The following is a 21,892-nucleotide window of genomic DNA, read 5'->3' on the forward strand; positions in this document are numbered from 1 at the left end:
GGTCTTGGGTCAAAGGCGGCAATGATCGGCAAATTTGCCCATCCGCAAGGTTGTTGGCCGGGGGAACTTGGGATTCCAGACAACATTCTACCAAGGACAATCTATGGCTTACACAAAGTGACTATATAAAGATCAGAAATTGCATTCAAGGCTAGACCTATCTGTGTGCGAAGGCCAAAAGCATCAGTTCACACCAAGCTATCATGGGCATCAAGATAGCCTTGATCACTTCAGTTCAAGGAGACTAGTCAACTTCTCCAATTCTGCAACTTCCTCTGGCCCCAAAAGGCCCAACTTCTCACGCCGAGTTGGCGCATTCGGGTCAAACACAGGCTTCTCCGCGAGCGAAGTCACCCGTGTCCCGTGTCTAGGCTGGGATCCCTCATAATCCCAGCTTGCGTTATGGATCGTGATGCTATTGAAAAATAAGCTTCAAATCCAAAAAGTTTCAGAGTATTGACTAACCGGTTATCCCACAATGCACTCGTGTGTGGACTCCATTTAAACCGAACCTGGATATCAGGGTTCTTCTCATAAACGTCGTATAGGTATCCCAGAATCACATCACTTTCGGCCTTGTCAAGCCCAACGATTCGGTCTGTCATCGCCCGGTTCACCCACAGTGCCTTCCAGCCTGTAGCTGGGTGAACACGGACAATAGGGTGCTCGCGCTCCACATATTGAGGCCCTGCTTCCGGGTTCTTACGATCGAGATATGGGTGAGCTGAGCGGTAGATGGCAGTCCTTCCGTCGATAAACGTGCGGAATAATGGCGACAGCTTCTCATATGCGGCGTATCCACTCGCCCAGAGGGTGTCACCCCCGACTGTCGGCACTGTGTCGTTGTGGAGATGGGTCACTCCGGCGGGCTGTCTCTCGTGTACGAGATCGCTATGCCAGCGAGAAGCTCCTCCCGGTTGACGGAAGCTCGCTGGTCTCTCTGTTGCCTGCAATGCTGGCCACATAACACTAACGCCGGGGAGGCCAGGGACTTGAGGAACTTGCGGCTAAAAGAAACACAGTTGGTGATTGGCACATGGATTCGCTGGGTTGGAAAAAACATACATGAACCTCAATCTCTCCGAACCACTCTCCTAGTTCCTTCTGTTGCTGAGGAGTAATATCCTGGTCCCGGAAGAAGACAACACTTCGTTCGGCAATCAATAAGCCTAGCTCATCCTTCTGCTGGTCTGTCAAATCCTTCAGCTGCAACCCCACGATTTCAGTTCCAATGTGCCTAGTCAAGTCAATCACTTCCTTGGCTGCGGATAGAAGTGCTTTCTTCTCGGGATCGGCTCGGCTGCCGGGGTCTACATGGACGCGATCATAGTTCCGCACGTTGTAAACATCGTCGATATAGAGAGGACGAGATGGCCGGTACGGGTAGCCGTCACTGAGATCAATCCCAGCCTTTTCTAGGCGTTCTCGTGCAGACACAGGAAGACCGAGAGTGTCCTTCTTGGGCACTACGACGTCGACGATGCGTGCATCAATTGGAGCGGGAGCCATGATGATAGATAATGTTTGGAATAGTATAAATCCTATGAGTCCTAATATCAAGCCTATATGCAGTGCTATATACTCTGTTTAGAAATGTCGACTTGCTTATTGATCAACGTTGTACAACTGGGGTTTGAGCACATCATCGTCATCAACCATCACGTCTTTTGCGGGCCACGCATGTCACTTCTAGTTATCTCCGGCTGCCATCCTCATACCCCTCTTTTAGGATTTGTAAATTGTCCAATCTATACTGCTATGTGTACTTAATGCAAGCGGGGAAGCTCCGATGTCACAATCCAATATCAAAATCACGAGTATCTCTAACATCTAACTCGCTGCCGTTTGTTCCGGGAAGCATTGCGATAGATCAGCCCATGTTGTCGTTTGGAGAGCCCATAAGTGCGCGAACAATCCACGTAGACGCGAATAGGCAAATTATCTCTTTGTTTTTCTTTTCGCTTCATAATCATGAGTGAGTCCGTTCGAGTTGCTGTTATTGGGGCTGGTATCAGTGGAGTGGTCACTGCTGGGCATCTTCTGGCTGCTGGAATTCAGGTGACGGTGTTTGAGAGGAACAATGCAACTGGTGGAGTTTGGTAAGATGGTGAATTGTCTATTCGAGCTGGAATATGGACTAAAGCATTGTAGGATTTATGATAAGCGTACTCCGATTGAAGCCCAGTACCCATCGCCAAGACCGTCCGCTTCACAGGAATATGTGAAGGATGAGAGGGAAGGGAATGAAAGAAAGGTCTTGCTTCATGCACCTCCGGGGTAGGTTTTGGATTTATGTTTCTTTTTCTTATAGCAGTCGTGCTCACTATTTACCAGGCCTTGTTACGAAAGTCTCACCAATAATGTCTCTACTCCCTTACTACGGACCAAACTCAACGCATGGCCAGAAGGAACTGCTCCTTTTGTGAAGCATAATGTGCTCAAGGAATACATCCAAGACACGTCGAAGAAGGCCGGTGTGGATGATATAACCAAGTTTGGCGCCCGAGTGACTCACGTCCATAAGGATGGACCGAAATGGACGGTTCACTGGAGCACTTTGAGCGAAGGCCAAGATCCCGCCGAGAAGGAGGAGTCTGCAGTAAGTTATCATCCCTATAAGATTTTCATTTTCAGAAGTGGTTCTGACCGGATCATAGACGTTTGACTCGGTGATTGTTGCCTCGGGTCATTACCATACGCCTCTCATCCCGAATATCCGGGGTCTACCAGAGGCAAAAGCCCAATGGCCAGAGAGGATCTTCCATTCAAAGTCTTTCCGAAGATCGGAAGGATTCAAAGGAAAGGTAGGAGTGATTGCATTCTAGTATTGAGTGGTACTGAACTGACTCAATTACAGAATGTACTTTTGCTCGGTGGAGGTGTTTCTTCTCTCGACATAGCCACTGAAATCAGTGGAACCGCACACCACGTGTATCAAAGCACTCGAAATGGTGCCTTCGATCTCCCCGAGAGTGCACTTCCAGAAAACGCCTCGAGAATCGCCGAGGTCGAAGCATTTGAACCTTCTACGTCAACATCCGCAAACACTGAGCACTTGCCCTTAACCGTACATCTCAAATCTGGGGAGACCTTGCAAGATATAGATACAATCATTCTTTGCACAGGATACCAAATGGCACTTCCATTCCTCGACGAATATAACGACTACACTTCATCTGCGGCCGAGGCAAATGATACCGTGCTCGTCACAGACGGCACTCAAGTCCACAACTTGCATCAAGACATCTTCTACATCCCAGATCCCACGCTGGCGTTTGTCGGCATTCCGTTCTACACCGCGACTTTCTCTCTATTTGAGTTCCAAGCTATCGCCGTGACAGCCTTCCTGTCTGGAGCTGCGCAGCTTCCATCTACTGCTAGTCTTCGGGCAGAGTATGAGAATCGGGTTAAAGAGAAGGGACTCGGACGGAGCTTCCATTCACTCAAGGACAAGGAGCAACCTTATGTCGAGGAATTGATCAAATGGGTTAATACTGGAAGAGCTGAGCGTGGTTTGCCTTTGATCGAGGGTCATACTGAGAGCTGGATTACAGAGAGAGAGGCTTTGACCGAGAGACTTAAGTTGATTCTGGCAGGGAAGCTTCCTCGTGCAGATATTCTCAAAAGCCCATTGGAGGTGGGGGTTACTGCGTGACGTATCAGAAGATAGATATTGAAAGGACATTCAGAGCAGGGATCTTCGTGGTTTCTTTATTGTAACGTATCAAGACAGGTGCGATCTTGCTCCTTCCCTCCCTCTCTTCCTCCCTCTACCGACAACCCAATCCATCCGTAGATGTTCTTTCCCCTTTAGCATGCGATGTCACATATCCGCTTCAAAAAATGGCCCCAAACGAACCTCATCTTGGCACCATGAACCCCACGATCTTAACGCTAAGGCAGGAATGGGCCCGCGCCTGCCTTTGCGGGTCTCTCACCCGGGGCAAGCACGTCCCTCAATGTCTCCCAGTTCTAATTCAACCCCAAAGCCGCATATGACAAGGTCACCGCAAATTCCTGCCACTAGGCTTACGATAACCTTAAGGTTCCGGAGTCGGGCTCTCAGGCACAGGCAAGGCCACGAGCACCCAGACCGAGCCTGATAAGAACGACCCACGTCCCCGACATCATTGTTGATGCCAACGGAGATTCGGCTGTACGAGCGCATGTCACTAATAAAGCTTAGATAAAATATAACGTGTTTCGATACGTCGGTTCGGAAATATGAAATATATGGCGAGATGTGCAGGGGCGATGGCGAGTTTCTAGCTTGGGATGACAACATCATCACCACAAATCATTCCCCAAGTCGGCCAAGTCCCAAGACTGGACATCTCGCACGGATGATGTTGAACAAACTTGCATGAATTGCGCGAACAAGTCGCCCCTTCATTCGACGTGAAAATTGTCCGCTTGATGCGGAGTATAAATCTTGAAGCATGATTCACTCGGCTTCAAAAATGGCCCCGATATGGCTCCATTCTATGCTGACACAAGCTTTGACAAGACGATCACTAACTAGGTAGGCTGGCCTTGTCAAGTTAGTAAGACCTTGATATTAATCGCTTGTTAGACTTGGTAGTTTTTCTGCGCTATAAGAACGTTCCGATGTCTCCAATCCAATCTTTTTTCTCATTGCCACGGCATCACCATGTCGCTAAAATCCCCTACTGAAGCTGTTGTCGATCCGGCAACACAGATAGTTCAGAAAGAACCCAAGCGCAAATGGGTCAGCTACATTTGGGACACATTTGACAAGTCACCACAGGAGCGTCGCTTGCTTTTCAAATTGGATTCGGCCATTTTAACCTTTGCATCTTTGGGTAAGTTTCATGAAACTATTTCTCTTGGAAAATGCTAACAGTTATAGGATACTTCATCAAGTATCTGGATCAAATCAATATCAACAATGCATTTGTCTCTGGAATGTATGGTACCATATTGATCCAATCTCGACAGTTTGATATTGACAGCTCATAGGAAGGAAGATTTGGGCATGTACGGCAATGAACTCAACTACATGCAGACATGCTGGACTATCGGCTACGTCATCGGAGAAATTCCCAGCAATATACTCCTAACTCGCATCAAGCCGCGATATTGGATTCCGGCTATGGAGGTAAGAGGTTCTGGTTCTATTTCTGCGAAAGCTATATACTTACTTCCCAACAGCTTCTTTGGACGGTTCTTACAATGTCGTTGTCGCGGTGTAACACTCCTACTCATTTCTATGTTCTTAGATTTTTCGTTGGTATGCAACATAACTTCAAGCACTTACTTTATTAGTGGGTTATTAACATTGCACCACTATAGGTATCGCTGAGAGTACCTTCTATCCCGGAATGCAGTATATAATTGGCTCCTGGTACCGGAAAGACGAGTTGGCAAAACGGTCATGCATATTTCACACGAGCAGCGGAATTGCCAGTATGTTTTCTGGTTATCTGATGGACGCAGTCTTCCACCTCGGAGGACGAGGAGGCTTCAAGGGCTGGCAATGGTACGAAAACTGGCAGAGTCTCGGTATTTGGCCATATACTAACTATCATCAAGGTTATTTATTATCGATGGGGTTATTTCTCTGCCCGTGGCTATTAGTGGATTCTTTATCCTTCCCGATGTGCCTGAGATCTCCAATCCATGGTATTTGAGTAAAGAGGCAAGTTTGCTATTCAAACCTTCGCATTTGATGCAGATATTAACATCAAAGTAGGAGGTCACTCTCGCTCAAACGCGAATGAAATTAGAAGGAAGACAGAACAGACAGCCATACACAAAGTCAAAGCTGAAGAAAATCTTTACGTCGTGGCACATTTATCTTCTGACATTGCTTTATATGTGAGTTGAATAACTAATTCATCTACAACGAAATGACTGACTGACCTATGTTAGATGTTTCAACAATGGTGCTGCTGGAAGTCAGCCTATCTTCCAACAGTTCCTCAAAGACTCAAAAGATCCCGTATATTCAGTCAGCCAGATCAACTCGCTACCAACCACCACTCCAGCCATTCAAGTCGTGACAACCCTCGCTTATGCGTGGATATCGGATACTGTCCTAAACGGCAAACGTTGGCCCCCGATCATCTTCGGTGCTGTGAGTATAACACCGCATAAGGAAATGATATAAAAATCTAACACTATCCCAGTGCGTCAACATTATAAGTTACGTCTCACTCGCAGTGTGGAACATTCCGTTGGGATGGAAATGGACATGCTACATTATCAGCGGAGCTGGATACGGACTCAGTGGTCTGTTAATGGCGTAAGTCATAAATTCCGAGGCTATGAAAGTGCAAATTTCCTAACACAATTACCACAGCTGGGCCCATGAGATATGCTCTGACGATAACGAAGAGCGATCTTTGGTTATCGGAAGCATGAACGAAATGGCGTATGTTTTCCAAGCATGGCTGCCTCTTGTCGTTTGGCAGCAGGTCGATGCGCCGGAATACCGCAAGGGCTTCATTACGGTCACCGTTCTGTCTGTTATCTTGATTATCGGTACTTTTGGTGTTCGGTTCCTTCACAAAAGAGAGAAATTGAGAAAAGGGTAAGTATCTTGAAAGTATATTATGCTTTTAGGCTCGTGCTATTGCTAACTGATGTGGTATATAGGAGCCAGACTCACGAGGCAGAGGAGACGGAAGATAACTTGTCGGACCTTGCAGAAACGACCGATATTGAGACGAAGGCTATCAAGTCTTAAGATATTGATGTTGTCGATTCATGCTTCCTGGGATGGATATACCAAATGGAGAATAGACAGATAGACTCAAGGGTAAAAAGTATGTATAAATTCCCTAAATCAATCGAAAATTCTAGAGAAATGTAACAGAGACTGGTTTTTTTCTATTGTCGACTTGGAGAGTAGTCCATATACAATGATAAAGCTAAATATTGATAAGTCAAGCGTTAAGCATATGTTATTTTACTTTCCCAAACATTTTCCACAGGCGTCTGACATCTATCAGACCCCTTATTTAGAATTTAGCATGTACTCCGAACTCCGACGGAGTATAAACCAACAATCTCAGCTACAAGACCGTGTGATGAGTCGTAGTAGCGTGTGATATGATCGAATACCCATGTCAATATCCAAGATCAACCAATCAGATCTCCAGTCTTCTTAGGATCTTGACACAAAGCCCGGTGGTTCAACCATACATTGTCGACTTCGGATAACGCTTACCGATCTGACTGATAATTGGATTGTCCCTGCATGTCGTCAATCCTCCATACTCCATCGATGAGAGCATTATCGCAATCTAGAAAGATAGCCAGGATTTCCGAATATCCGAATCTAAACTCAGGGGTAGATTATACGAATAAATCGATAGCTCAGGCTAGCCACCCGTGGGGTGCCGATTTCAAAGCCGTTGAAAGTACGGAGTGGTGTTAGTGGCGTTGCGAACTAGTGAAGGGGATGGACGTAGTCTGAAGTACAAATTCCAAAATTATGATAGCCCTTTTGAAATTGAGAGCTCCATCACAAAATGAGACGGTGGGACAAGGATTCTTTTGTTCCTATTCCTGGCTATTCTGGCTATTCCTGGCCCCTAGTTCATTGCGGATACGGAGGAACCCGTAGAGATCGGCGTTGATTCCTTTTGGGCAATAATATCGAGCTTGGACTGTTCCTCTTTTCTTTTTTCCAGCTTTTTTCTCTAGCTTGGGGCCATAGCTCCGATGGGGAATCATAGGGATCTGCAAATCGAATGTCCTGAGAATATTGCGAGACAGCTTCTTATTAGCTATGTTATACGGCATATATCTCCCTAATCAATGTATCAACGTACTTTTTTTACTTTACTGCATACAATCCCACCCGGAGCAAACAGGAAAATGATTGCCGATAGGGTAATAAGTACAAACGCCTCACCTCGGAGAGCCTATCGTGGAAGAGATATATGACTCCTGGATTTTCCGGGCCCACTCGCGAATCTCAGGGGCAAGCATCGGTACCTGACTCTGCTATATTAGGCATTCTGATGTAGTTTATGATCACGGACCATTTTCTAAATAGGCGAACAGACGCGATGTCTCCTGCGCGGCTGCACCGGAGGCACAATTCCAAATGGTCAATTGTCGTTTGGACTCCACTTAGCGGAGATAGCGGGGTGAGAGAGAGGATTCTGGACAATAATAATGACTATTTGTTTAGGAACGTCGGATTCCCACTCTATTTTCCCGTGTGAGCAAGGATTAATAAATTGCAGGAGGTCAGGGCTAGAAGTGAGACACAACGCGGTACTTCACCTGGGGATTTGCGCTTTTTTTGTCGGCACTTGCGAATTTAGAGAACGGAGCAAGAGCGCTTTTGAAAACACTAAGACAGTTAGAGTTGTTTCACAGTCTTCCTTCAAAGATCGTCTGAATGTCGACGATCCCTCTTAATCTTAGCGTGTGAGTCGGCGTTCTTAGGTGGAGCGCGGCAAGAGTCGAGATCCCAACGGGCCTCGAAGAGTCGAAGAGGGGGAAGGGGGTAGTTTTTGAGTCGGAGGCGATCCCTGGGAATAATTCCTCGGTGAAATTCTCTGCTCGTGGAAATAAGTCCAATTTCCACGCAGAACAATGTCCTTTTGGGTCTCGTACGAGTCGTTGGTCCGAACCTGCATTCATACACAATATGTATGTTGTACTGGTCAACTTCAAAGACTTCCAAGACTCTGATCTTCAGCATCCCTGCTACAGACCATGCAGATCTTGAGCTAGAAGTGATGAGATATTCCTTGTTACCCGCGCGCCAGCTCATGCGCATGCAAATGATATCACATTCGAACATGGGAAATATGTACGGGGTAATATATCAAATAGTAGTATAGTCAATTTAGTCAATTGAAATGTATTAAACAATGCGATAAGCAAAAAAGACCACCTGCAGTACAATAATCCAGAATTCCAACCAAATGCATCGTATAGCAATCCAACAACGCCAAGGAAATGGGGCTTCATGCCATGTGAGATATATGAATCCTCATAGGAGTCTCGCATTCATGAAGCCCAGTAAAGAAAAGCAAACTTGAGTAGCTCTGACTAGCAGATCCCAGAATGGCAAAACCATGCAATCCAAGAACCATAGCCAAAGACGATATATCCCGATATTCATTTAACATGCAGACATGGGATCAGCTGTCCGAGCTACTAGCTAGCTGAGCGGCGGTGATTCGGCACTCGTTGGCGTTGCTTGGGCGTGAGCGAAGGATCAACGTGGCCGGTAAACTTCGCAGCGTTGCGCTGCTTCTCCGCACAATCATGTCTATTGCTCATATTAGTCCCACGAGTATACATTCAAGGATAAATATTCTGGCTTCTTACCTGGCCAGACTATCCTGACGACTGAAACGCCGGTCGCAAGAGTCACAGCAGTACTTCCGAAGCCCGAGATGAACCTAGAGACCTCGTTAGTGTCTATGCTTGATTCCATTTAGCCTCCCTACTCACGGTGTTCATGTGTCTTTTGAGATCCGAGCTCCGGCCAAAACTCTTGTGGCACTCATCGCAAGGATGGTTGTGCCTCCATTCAGGGTTGTGCAGCTTTTGGTGCTCCTTGCAGTTGGAGCGTCGCGTGAATTTTGCGCCACAAATGGGACATTCCAGGCCACTGGCAGATACTAGCCTGTCATTTGACGAGCAGCGCTCTATTGCGCTCGGTTCCATGGCACCGTCGGAGAATCCTTCGATAGATGCTTGGGGTTGCAAGACTTGACCAGTGTTGATTCCAGACCCGTCGTATCCCATCTCCTCTCCCATCGCCCCAAGGTAGGACATGTCGTTGACGGACAATAGGGGCATCGCAGAGGGCATACACACGTCCGAATACACACTCTGGCCCCATTGTCCTGCTCCGTTCGGTACAGTGACCACATCCGATGGCGTTGTCGGTCCCGAGCAAGGTGTGTGCATCCACATATCGGTCATTTGGCCCGCGAAGACATTCTGGCCAGAGGCAATCTCCATGCCAGAGTTGTAGCTGGGAGACGCGCTCATCGTCGTGGGGCTGTAGAACCCCAGTGAAGTCTCCGAAGCACTGTTGACGAGTCCGTCGTAAACTGATGGATAGCATGCTCCGGCATAGTCGTCATAGGATAATGCGAAGGTGGGATTTGGCGCTCCAGGAATCAGTTGCGATGGCAGTGTTGACGTAGGGAAGGCCCTCAGTTGACCGAATCCATTGTCGATGTCGCAGCGGGAAATCCCCAGACCAATAGGGGAAACACCTCCCTGGGACGAGGTCGAAACAGGAGACGAGTATATCGAGGATGCTTCGCAAGACTGTATCTCCTCTCTTCGCGGGGATGTAATTGAGGTGCGCTGAACTAAATTCCGATTCATGGTGTAGAGAGAAGCCGAGATAAAAAAAAATAAGAAGTGTATTCCCATCAAATAACCAACCGGAGGGCTAGTCTATATCAGAGTAAATAAAGGGTGATCAATGCAAGTATATATAGTAAAGGCTCTGGAGTCAACAGCTTCGCTGTTGGTGATTGACAGTGGTGGCATACATCGGTGGCTGAGAGGAGGGTGGTGGATAGGGTGTGAATTCATTGGAGAAGAACTTGCGCCGCATCGACACCGACAAATGCTGAAGATTCAACGACCTGACACCGTAATAGACAAGGCAGATTTGGAGAAGAAAGGGTCTGTAATTGCGGTGGAAGAGAAAATCGGGTGGGGGCATTAACGGCCGGGGGGTAAGGGTAATCCGGACGAGATGGCAGTCAGGTCTGGCATATGTGCACTCACAGAGGGTTAGCTCCGGAGATCAAGATAGACTATGTCATAGCCACCTAGGGCAAATCAATGCATTTGCAGCCTAGTTTCGGCCAATTTTAGAGATCGTAATACCCTGTAAGAACTACTAAGGTACATAAGAGATATGACGGTGCATAACGGCGGCTCTTGGGTTTGTCTGGGAAAGGCTAACCATCCATTTGACCACCGTTGGGCTGGTCTGCCCAACCGAGACGTGTCCCATGCAGGGAGTAGCCATACAGAAACAGCAGCAGAGCCCGAGTCTCTGGATCGGCTTGGCGAGGTGCATTGGTCGAGGGGCCTGTCGACCAAGAGCACAGCCCTGAGACGGTGGGGAATGTAGTATTTTCTGACGAAGTCCGGAATCGGGTGATGGAGTTGATCAACAATTCATGAGCAGAACTAATTATCGTGACCTCCGTCGTATGCGGGCCAGCCCTTCCGAACCGCTCGATCCCTTTGGCTTCATGTATACCATAGCGCGGAAACTCCACATTGACTCCACCGGTAATTGACGCGCCCCCGGACAAACTGTAGCTCTCTATGAGATATCATGGCCGTGATCTATTTACTCGCTTCCCCCCCTCTTGTGGATCAAATATGAGATTGATTGGAAAAGGAGGACCAATCTTGAAACGCAGGGGGGAAGCCCAAAAAAAAAAAAGGAAAAAGGAAAATAGGAGAAAAAAAAGCGAACTCCGAAAAAAAAGCACCAAGCCTGTTTCGATTAGGCCGTCATCGATGTGGTTGTTCACAATATCGAACGGCTTTTTTGGAGTTGTCAAGGTGGCTCTGCCACTAAACCGAACGGACGCCGACTAGCGCTCAGTCCGGCGCAGGGGCGTGCGTGGCTCTAAGCGCTAGGGCAGTGACCCCTCTACGCGCCTTTCTTTTCGAACTCGACTCCACAGAGCCAAATCACAGTGCGGAGCCGTATTCTGTGCCCAGAAAATTGTGTAATGGTCACTTTTGCTGGGCAATAGCCTCCACTTGAGTTCGTAGTCGCTCTATCGTGTCGATCAGGTCCGCAAGCTGCGGTACTTGCCCGACCTGCCCCATGTCTAGCTCGCGCACGGCTTGTTGATCCACACTAGGTGCTTTTCCAGGGCCTAGGCGATTTGTTTCAACTACGGAGGGGTGGTGTGGGTCCCGGCACCTTGACTCAGTTGGTTCAGAAGTTCCTTGACCGCGTGCCGACATTGGGGGTAGTTGGATGGTGGTTCGTTTTGAATGTCGCCATTTAGACTCGTATGCCCATATCAACGCAACAAACGGGAGGTGGGTGGCTCGAAGCAGGACTATGCGTACGCGACGAACCGTTCCGGCAGAGAGAAAAAGCCGCATGGGGCGGATACAGAGGAGGGGAATAAGATTCTGCCGAGTATTAGCTTGGAAATATTCCAGAAGATACAAAGAAAGATTCAAGTTTCAACGATCAGACGCTAACTGACCAGGGGTGGCATGAAGTATGTCAGTCGCCGAGAGTTGCTGCTTTCTAGCACATAAATGGCCAACCTGATTGGCTTGTCAGTCAAAATGGAATTTTCCATGGGGCAGTGCCAAATTTCGGACCAGCAGGGATGTTTGTATACTTACTGAAAAAGGTATTCTTCTCGAGCATGGCGCATCACCTATCACAAATAGAGAAATTAATCAGCCACACAATATACCTAGTAGACCGTTATTACTTACCCCTTCGAGGCTCATGCTCATCAAACTAATCAAAGATGAAAGAATGAGTGTATTGGTCATCAAGGCGAAAGTAAGCCTAGAAGCCATTCCCATCAGTATCTGCGTGGAAGTTGTAGATCGCGTGTGCTCAGGGCGCCCCAAAAAGATAGGGTCACTTGCATATCGGAACGTGATCAAAAGCACATGCGACTTTTTTCAACGTGGCGCAATAAAAGCCAAAAAAACCAAGGGAACCTACATCAAGCCATAGCCGAAGATGGGGGAGATCTAAAAAAAAGTTAGCGTGCATTTCAACTTAACACGACAGCCAACCATTCCGCCAATATTCCGGAATAATGCGGTTTGGGCTGCAGAACAGCCGCCTGGTGCGCAGACTTACTTCAGACGCGGTGTCCTGTCATCCAATAAATTCAGCCACTGTCAGTGCACATCCTAAAGAGGGAAAGGAACGTGGGAACCCACTAATCCAAGAACACTCGATCTGCCTCAAGTGGTCAGCCAAAAAATAAAAGAGCGGTCACGACAGGGGTTCCTTCACCGTACCCAAAGAACACTTTCACTAACAAATGTGACATTGTACTGAGAGACAAGCGGTCACGGGCAAGCATTGTGAATGTGGTCAAGAAACCTGTAGGGGATTCAGCATTTTATTCGGCTCCGACATGCTTCACTTTGTAGGGCGGAATGCTTTGCCACACTTACCAATATACAATACTACCACCACGGGGAAAAACCTGAAGAATGCTTTCGTCTGAAACAGATTGTCAATCAGCCTTGGGTCGCAAAGCCTGAGCGAGGGGTTGGGGGAAAATCGCACCATCTCTTTCAACACCGGTATCTATTCATATCAGTCAATCTTGTTTTAGAAATGGTGATGCTCCATGCAGGATCCACCTACGAGACTGCCGAAGTATGAATTCAAGCTCACAAGCGAACAGATCCTGCTCATTCCGTGTCAGCCTTGTCGCGCAAATGCATATTCCACGAGTAGCCATGCCTTGGTACAAGAAACAGAGCCTCCAAGGAAAGAATATCGAATGAGAGCTCAATAATGTCGTTGTCGCCCTTCGTTAGCCCGATGACCCCTGTGGCGTTCTCATCAGTCGCACCATCAACACAGATGACCTGCCAACGAGCCGTAAGGCAGATTGGGCATTCGGTGACTCACTCGTTACGACAAATGCGATCCCAACACCAATTATGCTCACGTTCCAGAGGCTCCAGAAGTCCATTTGGTAGAAAATGACTCCGGCATCAATGATCCCACTCAATTCGTCATACGCAAAAGCGACGATCCACACATACATCACTGCCTCGAAGACGCCAACAGCATCTTGTCTCCTCTCTATTAGGACTGCGTAGTAGAGAAAGAGGAAAGACATGAAGAATGCTGCTTCAAAGATTTTCCGATACAGAGGGACTCTCAGGCGTGAATACGGATCAGCCGTTCTGATGAAAGAATCGTCAGTATCGCTGCGAGACTATTCCGTGTCGGGTCTGACCTTGCGTTGAAAATATGAGGTTTCTTGGTTGAATTGACCGTCAGAGAACCCCAGAAAACGATTTCACCCTTCCAAATACCATCGACCACTTTTTGAACAACTTTTTGGCTCAGAAATGTCTTTGCATTGGCAATTGTTGCAATCTCCAGTGCATTCAATCCAAAAAACCGGGAATATCTCTGAGCAGCATAGGTTTCCTCTTGGTATGTATCTTGTGAAGCTCCAGATAGCCGAGTCTCTGTTACCCTCCTGCTGCTAAAAAGACGATAAAAAGAAGAGGACTTTGGCAAGAGAGGAGTGGTCTCACTTTCCGCTCGCCTACCCTGGATAGATGCCAGGGCAGGGCTACCTGCTTCGGAATTAATGGAATTTGTCGAACCGCGCCGCGGTATTGGTAGCTCTTCTAGCAGAAACTCAATCGTCTCGCGCTGGTTCAGGTGACACAGGAATTGCCAGGCAACAAATTCGCAGGCTGCACCACGGCTCTCATTAAGTCCCCAGTCATCCTCGGTGGCGGTGGTGAAGTCCCATTTCAAAATCCTGGATCTGTTAATCAACCAGTCCAATCCTAGTGTCGTCTTGTGCTGAACTTACATCAATGCCACAATGATATAAGGATTGTGAGTATCATCTGCTAAAGCATGGACCAGTTGTCTAAGACGGTGTCCTTGGGATCCGTACAGCATTTGCTCAAACGTGTAAGCCATATCACCCACAGCCATGCTGATGAAGCTACAGGGGGCTTGGTTAATCCAGCTCAATCAAAAACACGGACAGGGCTCACTTGAACAGTTTAGGAAGAACATCGAAGAGCGGCTCATCAATTTCGATCACCGGAATTTCCGTATGATCCATGATTTTATCCATCTGGAGAATGACTCCAGGCTTTCCTTTCAATAAAATTGGCTGTTTGTTTTTGTTCTCCTTTTTTTGGACCTAGTGTATCTCCCCTTAGGGATAGGGCAGAACTGCAGGTATCAAGACCGAGGTATCGATGGAAGATCCATGTTTTTTGATCAGCGGGGAGTTCAATTGACCACAAATAACACCGTAGCAATGACCTCTGTCAGTTTAAGATATAATAATCGGCAATTTTAATATGAAACAGAAAAATTGTAAGAGGAAAAGCTGACGAGTTGAAAGTTGCCAACAACATCTTGCTGACCGCCTTGTGCACGTGTCGACACGTCCAGTGACTTCATCGGCTTCAACTCGACTTTCCTTATCGCATAGTTCTCCCCAATCATCTCCATCGGATTTAATCAATCTCTGACTTTGAATAAATACCATCAAATCTCCAACGGGAGATGATGGGCAGTCGACACCATGGGACAAGGCTACTCCCTCACAACCCTGTCCGCGGGTTCGGCGGGGATCGATGTGCCTGAATTATCTGACATGGTGTATGAGAAGTCGATGGGGGGTGGCAGGTTTATGAAAAGCATTCGCGCAAGGCAACCAAATGGTCTGGTGTTCATCAAGATTATCATGAAACCGTTCCCAACCATGCAACTGGAGCCATATATCAAAAACATTACAAGTATGTTTAGATCCTTTTTACCATCTCAAGCTTCTAATGTCCATGTTCACTTCAGGAGAACGAAAGTTATTGGCGGATGTGCCAAATGCGCTGAGCTACCAGAGGATTGTTGAGACTGCCACGAGTGGATACCTTGTGCGCCAGTACATTCACAGCTCTCTCTACGATCGAATGAGGTATGTTTGTCGAAGGTGTACTAGCGAAGAAGCCTAACATAGATATATAGCACACGGCCTTTTCTAGAGCATATTGAGAAAAAGTGGATTGCCTTTCAGCTGTTGTGTGCTCTTCGAGATTGCCATTCATTGGATGTCTACCATGGTGATATCAAGACTGAAAATGTTTTAGTCACATCTTGGAACTGGCTATATCTTTCTGATTTCTCGTCATCTTTCAAACCGACATTCCTTCCCGAGGATAATCCAGCAGATTTCTCTTTCTTCTTCGACATCTCCGGGAGGCGAACCTGTTACTTAGCCCCCGAGCGGTTCTCTGTTGCCGGGGAGGAGCCAAGTGAAAGCGGCGTCAACTGGGCAATGGATATCTTCAGTGCTGGCTGTGTCATTGCGGAGCTCTTTCTTGAATCGCCGATCTTCAACTTGAGTCAAATGTACAAGTATCGCAAAGGGGAATACAGCCCAGAACACAGTCAACTAGCAAAAATCGATGATCCGGACATTCGGGAGTTGATCCTGCATATGATCCAGCTTGAGCCAGAGTCCCGGTACTCGGCGGATGAATATCTGAATTTCTGGAAGGGCAAGGCCTTTCCGGAATACTTCTACAGTTTTCTCCACCAATACATGTCCCTCATGACCGATCCTTCTTCCGGGCGGACAGATGTGGATGCAGAATCAGCCCACCGAAGGGAGGCAGACGAACGCATTGAGCGAATTTACCTAGACTTTGATAAAGTGTCTTACTTCCTCGGTTCTAATACCCGTGGCGTTGGTGCTCTATCTAGTGTCCCAGTCACTAAATTGACAGGCAACACCCTTCCTGTGAGGCTTGATCCGCCCAAGGGTGAAAGCCAACTTTCAGCACCGCAGTCACAGCCCGACGAGGGTGCTCTGATTTTCCTAACACTTGTGGTATCCAACTTGCGAAATACAGCGAAGGCATCGGCTCGGATCAAGGCCTGCGATATTCTTCTTGCATTTGCAGAAAGGCTGTCAGATGAAGCTAAATTGGATCGCATTCTTCCATATATCATGGTCTTACTATCTGATCGAACCGATACTGTCAAGGTCGCTGCGGTCCGCACCTTGACCCAATTACTGAAAATGGTCCAGGTGGTTTCTCCAGTAAATGCCTATCTGTTCTCCGAATACATATTTCCAAGGCTCCAGCCGTTCGTTGCTACCTCCAACAGCAAATCAAGTGCCATGGTGCGTGCGGCATATGCCTCATGTATTGCGTCTTTGGCCCAGTCATCCTTGAGGTTTTTGGACATGATCCAAGCATTACGTTCCGATACCCGTTTGGCTGCGTTGATCCCGGTCGGCTTTGAGCCCCGATGGACTGAGGATGCGACTTATCACAATCTCTATGACGTGGCGCGGGTCGATCTTCTGGAGTACTTCGAGGTTCACACAAAAATGCTGTTGACAGACACGGATGCATCAGTTCGGCGAGCGTTTCTAGGGTCTGTTTCCAGCCTTTGTGTTTTTTTCGGCAATCTCAGAGCAAATGAGGTTGTTCTTAGCCATTTGAACACCTACTTGAACGATCCAGACTGGATTTTGAAATGCGCCTTTTTCGAGGCAGTCATCGGTGTGGCTGCCTACGTGGGGAGCCTGAATTTGGAGCTATACATATTGCCGCTGATGGTTCAGTCCATGACCGAGCCCGAGGAATTTGTTGTTGAAAGGGTAATTCGATCTCTGGCAACCATGGCTGACTTGGGCTTATTCCAGCGATCAACAACGTGGGATCTCCTACACACCACTGTTGGATTTTTGGGGCATCCGAACGTCTGGATTCGGGAGGCAGCAGTCAAGTTTGTGGTTAATTCCGCCAAATTTTTATCAATAGCGGATATTCATTCCATCCTGACACCCATTATCCGGCCTTTCCTCAAGATCAAAATCGTTGTGATTTCCGATACCCAAATGCTCGATGCACTCAAACGGCCAATGTCCAGAAGTGTGTATGAAATGGCCTTCCACTGGGCTTCCAAATCAGAAAGAGGTGTTTTCTGGAAGTCTCTAAGTCGCGATGGCATGTTCAGCTTGTCTGAGCCTGGATCATTCAGTCCCCGGGTGGGTCAACGGAATCCCTCCTTTAATATGGCCGCCCAATCAAGAAATGACGAGGACGAGCAATGGCTTAGTCGGTTGCGAAATGTTGGGATGGGCCCTGAGGATGAATTCAAGCTTCTCGCACTCAAAGACTACATTTGGAGGGTTTCATTGCGGCAATCGAGAGAAAGTGATGTTCATTCAACCCCACCCTCGAATGACATTGTCAGTTTAACACAAAATGGAGTCAAGCCCCAGACTGTGTTCTTTGATAAGGAAATTAAAGATCAGCCGCGACCAAGCCACTCAGATGCGAGCGACGGCACCTCCGAGGAACCAAGGCCGAGAACAATTGCGGATGCTTTGCTTGACGCTTCTACAACCATCGAGCGAATGCCCATTGCTCAACGCAGGCACTTGCGGTCGAAAAGCCAACTTTCGAAAGAGACAAGACGTTCCTCGCTTGTTCCTATCTTGGACGGAAATGATACTTCTTCATTATCATCGTCTCCAGTGACATCATCGCCTGGCGGAGGGCCTGCGTCTCGTCCACTGTCCCCTCCGAACATTGATAATGATCAGATGGTTTCCAGTCGCCGACCGAGCCCTGGACAAGACGGCTCGTTGACACCAACCAACCTAGACACTAGAAGTCTATCCTATCGTGTACATAAAAAGCCTAGCGCGATGAGTTTGTTGAGTCGGAACTCTGCCAAAGCCTACGCTGAAACCGGTACAAGCTCCGCAAACGCCTTTGGAAAGGTAGATGCACCGATTCACAGAGGAGACACACCCCAACCATTGACACCATTGCTTCCACCCGAGCAAAAACTGACGCAGAAATATCGTGCACACCATTCGTATGGGGGCAACGACCCTGCGGTTCTGCGGCTGCTAGACAACGTCTTTGAGGAAAACTACCCGACGGATCTATTTGACCTAGGGCCATATGTGAAAGAACTTGACACCCGGCAACCGATTCACGGCGCCACTGATCAAGAACCAAGTAAGATCTGGAAGCCCGAAGGGAATCTAGTCGCGACCTTTGGCGAGCACAGTGCGCCAATCAATCGTGTCGTGGTAGCACCAGATCACTCCTTCTTCGTTACTGCATCCGACGATAGCACGGTGAAGATTTGGGACACAACTCGTCTTGAAAGAAACTTGACTCCTCGATCGCGTCAAACTCACCGTCATGCCACAGGCTCGCGCGTGAAGGCTTTGACCTTTGTTGAGAATACCTACACTTTTATCAGTGCGGCCACCGATGGCAGCGTTCATGCCGTTCGAGTCGACTATCAGAAAGTCAGTAAGACAGCCGTCCGATATGGCAAGCTTCAAATCGTTCGCGAATATCAGCTGCCCATAGCCGAAGACGGGTCCCCCGAATACGCAGTCTGGGTGGAACACTTCCGTGACGAAGGGCAGTCCACCTTGATCATTGCGACGAATACTTGTCGCATTATTGCGTTGGACATGAAAACCATGCTTCCGATCTACACACTAGAAAATCCAGTTCACCACGGCACTCTAACTACGTTCTGTTGCGACCGCAGACATCACTGGCTACTGGTCGGCACAACCCATGGGATTCTCGACCTGTGGGATCTCCGTTTCCGCGTGCGGCTGAAGGCCTGGGGCCTTCCAGGCTGGGGTACTATTAACCGGATCCAACTACACCCCGTCAAGGCCCGCGGACGCTGGGTCTGCGTATCCAGCAGCGGCAGCCACGGCAATGAGATCACTGTGTGGGATATCGAGAAGTTCCGCTGTCGCGAGGTTTGCCAAGCCACCCCACTGGGCGTCGGCAATAATGGCCCCAATGGAGCTCATCATCCTCCCCGCGCCGCTCATGTCTACCCGACGGCTGTCGTGCCGAGCGATTACGAAGCGTGGCGGGTGGATGGCGACCGGCCAGAAGGGATGCTGAGTCGCTTTGCAAGCACTGAACCAGGCACCCCATCCTCGAATAATATAGCCGGCGATCGACTTGGCATCTTGGCGTTTGCGGTCGGCCTCAATGCCCCTGTCGACGACAAGGACACCAACACGAAATGTGGATACATCATCTCCGCGGGATGCGACCGGAAGATCCGATTCTGGGATTTGGCTCGACCGGATCTGTCCTCCATAGTCAGTGGGCTAGACGCTGTCTCAGATGGTAATGCCAGTGGCAAGCCATACTATGAGCAGTCCCAGCCCGGCCCCAGTCTCCTGGTCACCACCGAGCACCTTCCCACTTCGCCGAGCACTGGCAGTTCTCGAGATGCTAGGAAGGGGGCCAGTCCGAGGCCGCCACGCAGTACCGTCATCAGCCTGCAGCAGCAGATGTTGCTGAAGAGCCATCTGGATATTATTCAAGATGTGGCGGTCTTGCGTGTGCCGTATGGTATGGTTGTGAGCGTCGACCGGGCTGGTATGGTGTATATATTTTCTTAGACCTTATGTTGTATGCTTCCGATGTACGATATGGAATTGAATAGTATCTGGAATTAGACTCCATATATGGCATATGCTCGATTGTATTTTAGGCATGATTCCGTACATCCGGCGTCTTTTTATAGATATCTTTCGCGAACAGACATGGGAAATAGATAGCGAAATATATATTAATGGCTGCTACTCCGCACTTCGACCCCTATCACGGATAATAACGAAATAGTTAAACCCGTGAAGCTAGCTGGCCCACAGTTTCTATATTGTGCAATATCCTCATCAAGATGTAGAACTTCCATTTATGTCCCAAGCTCCATTCTCAAGATTAAACCCTCTTGCCACCGGATACCTGGTACCTGGGCAGAGCGTACCGGATACTTCGGCCCACGCGGGTTCCAGCTGCATGAACTAAGGTACCGGGTACGATGCCTATTGGTACTCAAATTTTGCTGGGGAGAGCTGTGCTGTGGGTCGTTGCGAAACATGAAAACGCTGGTGGATCGGCTTGTGGATCGACAGACAGGAGACCCTAATAAGGCTTAGAGTAAGGAGAGAGGGGATTCTGGAAAGGCTGCGGATGGAATTCCAGGAGATTTATTATTGCACGGTGTGAAAGGACTAGGGAATAAGCGCTATATTAAGCTTGCATGAGGTCTGTTTATAAATGCTCATTGTGCGCAGTAACTAAACTGTAGTCCTACGGAGTAGAGACACCCATCGGCTAACTATCTACAATTAGAATGCTGATAAATACAGGCATAAATAACCTCGGACGAATAATCCGGGAGAGATAAAATAAGACTGCAAATTTACCAGAAGCTTGGAACAAAGAGCTTACTCTATAATCTCGGGCAAAAGCACACTCCGAGTTTATAACTATTTATACACTGGGTAATGTAAAACATACTATAGAGTACTCCTACTCGATATAGAATAAGGGTGTTCGCCAGTGACCCTAATCCAATGGTCCATGCGGTCTTCCCATATGCGATCTCGAGTTCTCGCCAGATCTCTACCGTTACCACGTACATACATGTACGGACTACTGCTCCGTACGGGGCCGTTCCTTACCACATGGATCCAGAACCCTGCAAAGTCGTGCGTGAGGGGCTCATCCGGGAAATGAGATCTCCGCTGAAACTGCCAGACTAAGCAGCTCGGTAGGCTTAGTAGCTTAGCTTTCCCGCTTTAATGGGTTAGCACGAGTCAGTAGAGTTTTGGTGAGGGGAAACGAGGAAATGGGAAAGGGAGATGTGATGGGAGATGTATCTGTATATCTGGATATATATTGTAGGTTGTGTCTGTTTCTCGTTTCCTAATGGGCCAATGTTATATAATCAACATTAGAATCATTCAGGGGGTGAGGCCAACCAAGGAAGATCGAGGAGATGGAGATGGGAGTGGAGAGGGAACAGGGGAACTGGCCAATCATGTAGATTGTTCACAGCTCAGACGGGTAGCTTGTCGGGATATCCATGGCTCACGATCTTGAATTCGGCCTCTGATGAAATCGGATGAACTCAGATGATCGACATAGGAGGGATTGAAGGAAGTGGTGAAGTGGTTGGAATCTCCTAGCTGCTCGCAGGAACTTTGCATATATATGGTTGCACTGCATATGTAGATAATGCTTCACCTACTCTTTTCGATGTCCTGATAGGAGTGAGCATCAATGGTTTCAGAGGGTGGACTTGTGTAAGTACTCACCTCCGGATGGCCAGAATCTC

General features: G+C 48.1%; 6 protein-coding genes across 6 annotated transcripts; 3 read left to right on the forward strand and 3 right to left on the reverse strand.

Moving 5' to 3' along the window:
- Positions 1–225: 225 nt before the first annotated feature.
- N7518_002568 (TauD/TfdA dioxygenase family protein) lies at positions 226–1,509 on the reverse strand (the record flags this gene model as incomplete). Its single annotated transcript, XM_057183496.1, has 3 exons — positions 226–415; positions 466–1,007; positions 1,066–1,509. 3 exons carry the CDS (start codon positions 1,507–1,509, stop codon positions 226–228), a joined length of 1,176 nt encoding a protein of 391 aa, XP_057044946.1.
- Positions 1,510–1,971: 462 nt separating this feature from the next.
- Positions 1,972–3,655, forward strand: N7518_002569 (putative FAD dependent oxidoreductase; the record flags this gene model as incomplete). Its single annotated transcript, XM_057183497.1, has 5 exons — positions 1,972–2,099; positions 2,152–2,277; positions 2,335–2,599; positions 2,658–2,804; positions 2,858–3,655. The coding sequence occupies 5 exons, from the start codon at positions 1,972–1,974 to the stop codon at positions 3,653–3,655; spliced, it is 1,464 nt and encodes a 487-aa protein (XP_057044947.1).
- Positions 3,656–4,651: 996 nt separating this feature from the next.
- N7518_002570 (putative MFS transporter Liz1/Seo1) lies at positions 4,652–6,709 on the forward strand (the record flags this gene model as incomplete). The annotated part of the gene is made up of 11 exons (XM_057183498.1): positions 4,652–4,823; positions 4,871–4,928; positions 4,981–5,119; positions 5,173–5,251; positions 5,314–5,500; positions 5,554–5,659; positions 5,714–5,838; positions 5,893–6,097; positions 6,150–6,265; positions 6,323–6,553; positions 6,619–6,709. 11 exons carry the CDS (start codon positions 4,652–4,654, stop codon positions 6,707–6,709), a joined length of 1,509 nt encoding a protein of 502 aa, XP_057044948.1.
- Positions 6,710–9,144: 2,435 nt separating this feature from the next.
- Positions 9,145–10,335, reverse strand: N7518_002571 (uncharacterized protein; the record flags this gene model as incomplete). The annotated part of the gene is made up of 3 exons (XM_057183499.1): positions 9,145–9,259; positions 9,319–9,392; positions 9,445–10,335. The coding sequence occupies 3 exons, from the start codon at positions 10,333–10,335 to the stop codon at positions 9,145–9,147; spliced, it is 1,080 nt and encodes a 359-aa protein (XP_057044949.1).
- Positions 10,336–11,718: 1,383 nt separating this feature from the next.
- Positions 11,719–14,816, reverse strand: N7518_002572 (uncharacterized protein; the record flags this gene model as incomplete). The annotated part of the gene is made up of 11 exons (XM_057183500.1): positions 11,719–12,129; positions 12,207–12,270; positions 12,352–12,386; positions 12,448–12,523; positions 12,686–12,714; positions 12,827–12,841; positions 13,453–13,532; positions 13,616–13,896; positions 13,950–14,489; positions 14,544–14,681; positions 14,734–14,816. 11 exons carry the CDS (start codon positions 14,814–14,816, stop codon positions 11,719–11,721), a joined length of 1,752 nt encoding a protein of 583 aa, XP_057044950.1.
- Positions 14,817–15,275: 459 nt separating this feature from the next.
- On the forward strand, positions 15,276–20,168 carry N7518_002573 (ubiquitin-binding serine/threonine protein kinase VPS15; the record flags this gene model as incomplete). Its single annotated transcript, XM_057183501.1, has 3 exons — positions 15,276–15,489; positions 15,545–15,665; positions 15,716–20,168. The coding sequence occupies 3 exons, from the start codon at positions 15,276–15,278 to the stop codon at positions 20,166–20,168; spliced, it is 4,788 nt and encodes a 1,595-aa protein (XP_057044951.1).
- Between the last annotated feature and the right edge of the window lie 1,724 nt (positions 20,169–21,892).

Source organism: Penicillium psychrosexuale (genome assembly GCF_028828465.1).
Source record: "Penicillium psychrosexuale strain IBT 29551 chromosome Unknown utg000002l, whole genome shotgun sequence".
Lineage (NCBI taxonomy): Eukaryota > Fungi > Ascomycota > Eurotiomycetes > Eurotiales > Aspergillaceae > Penicillium > Penicillium psychrosexuale.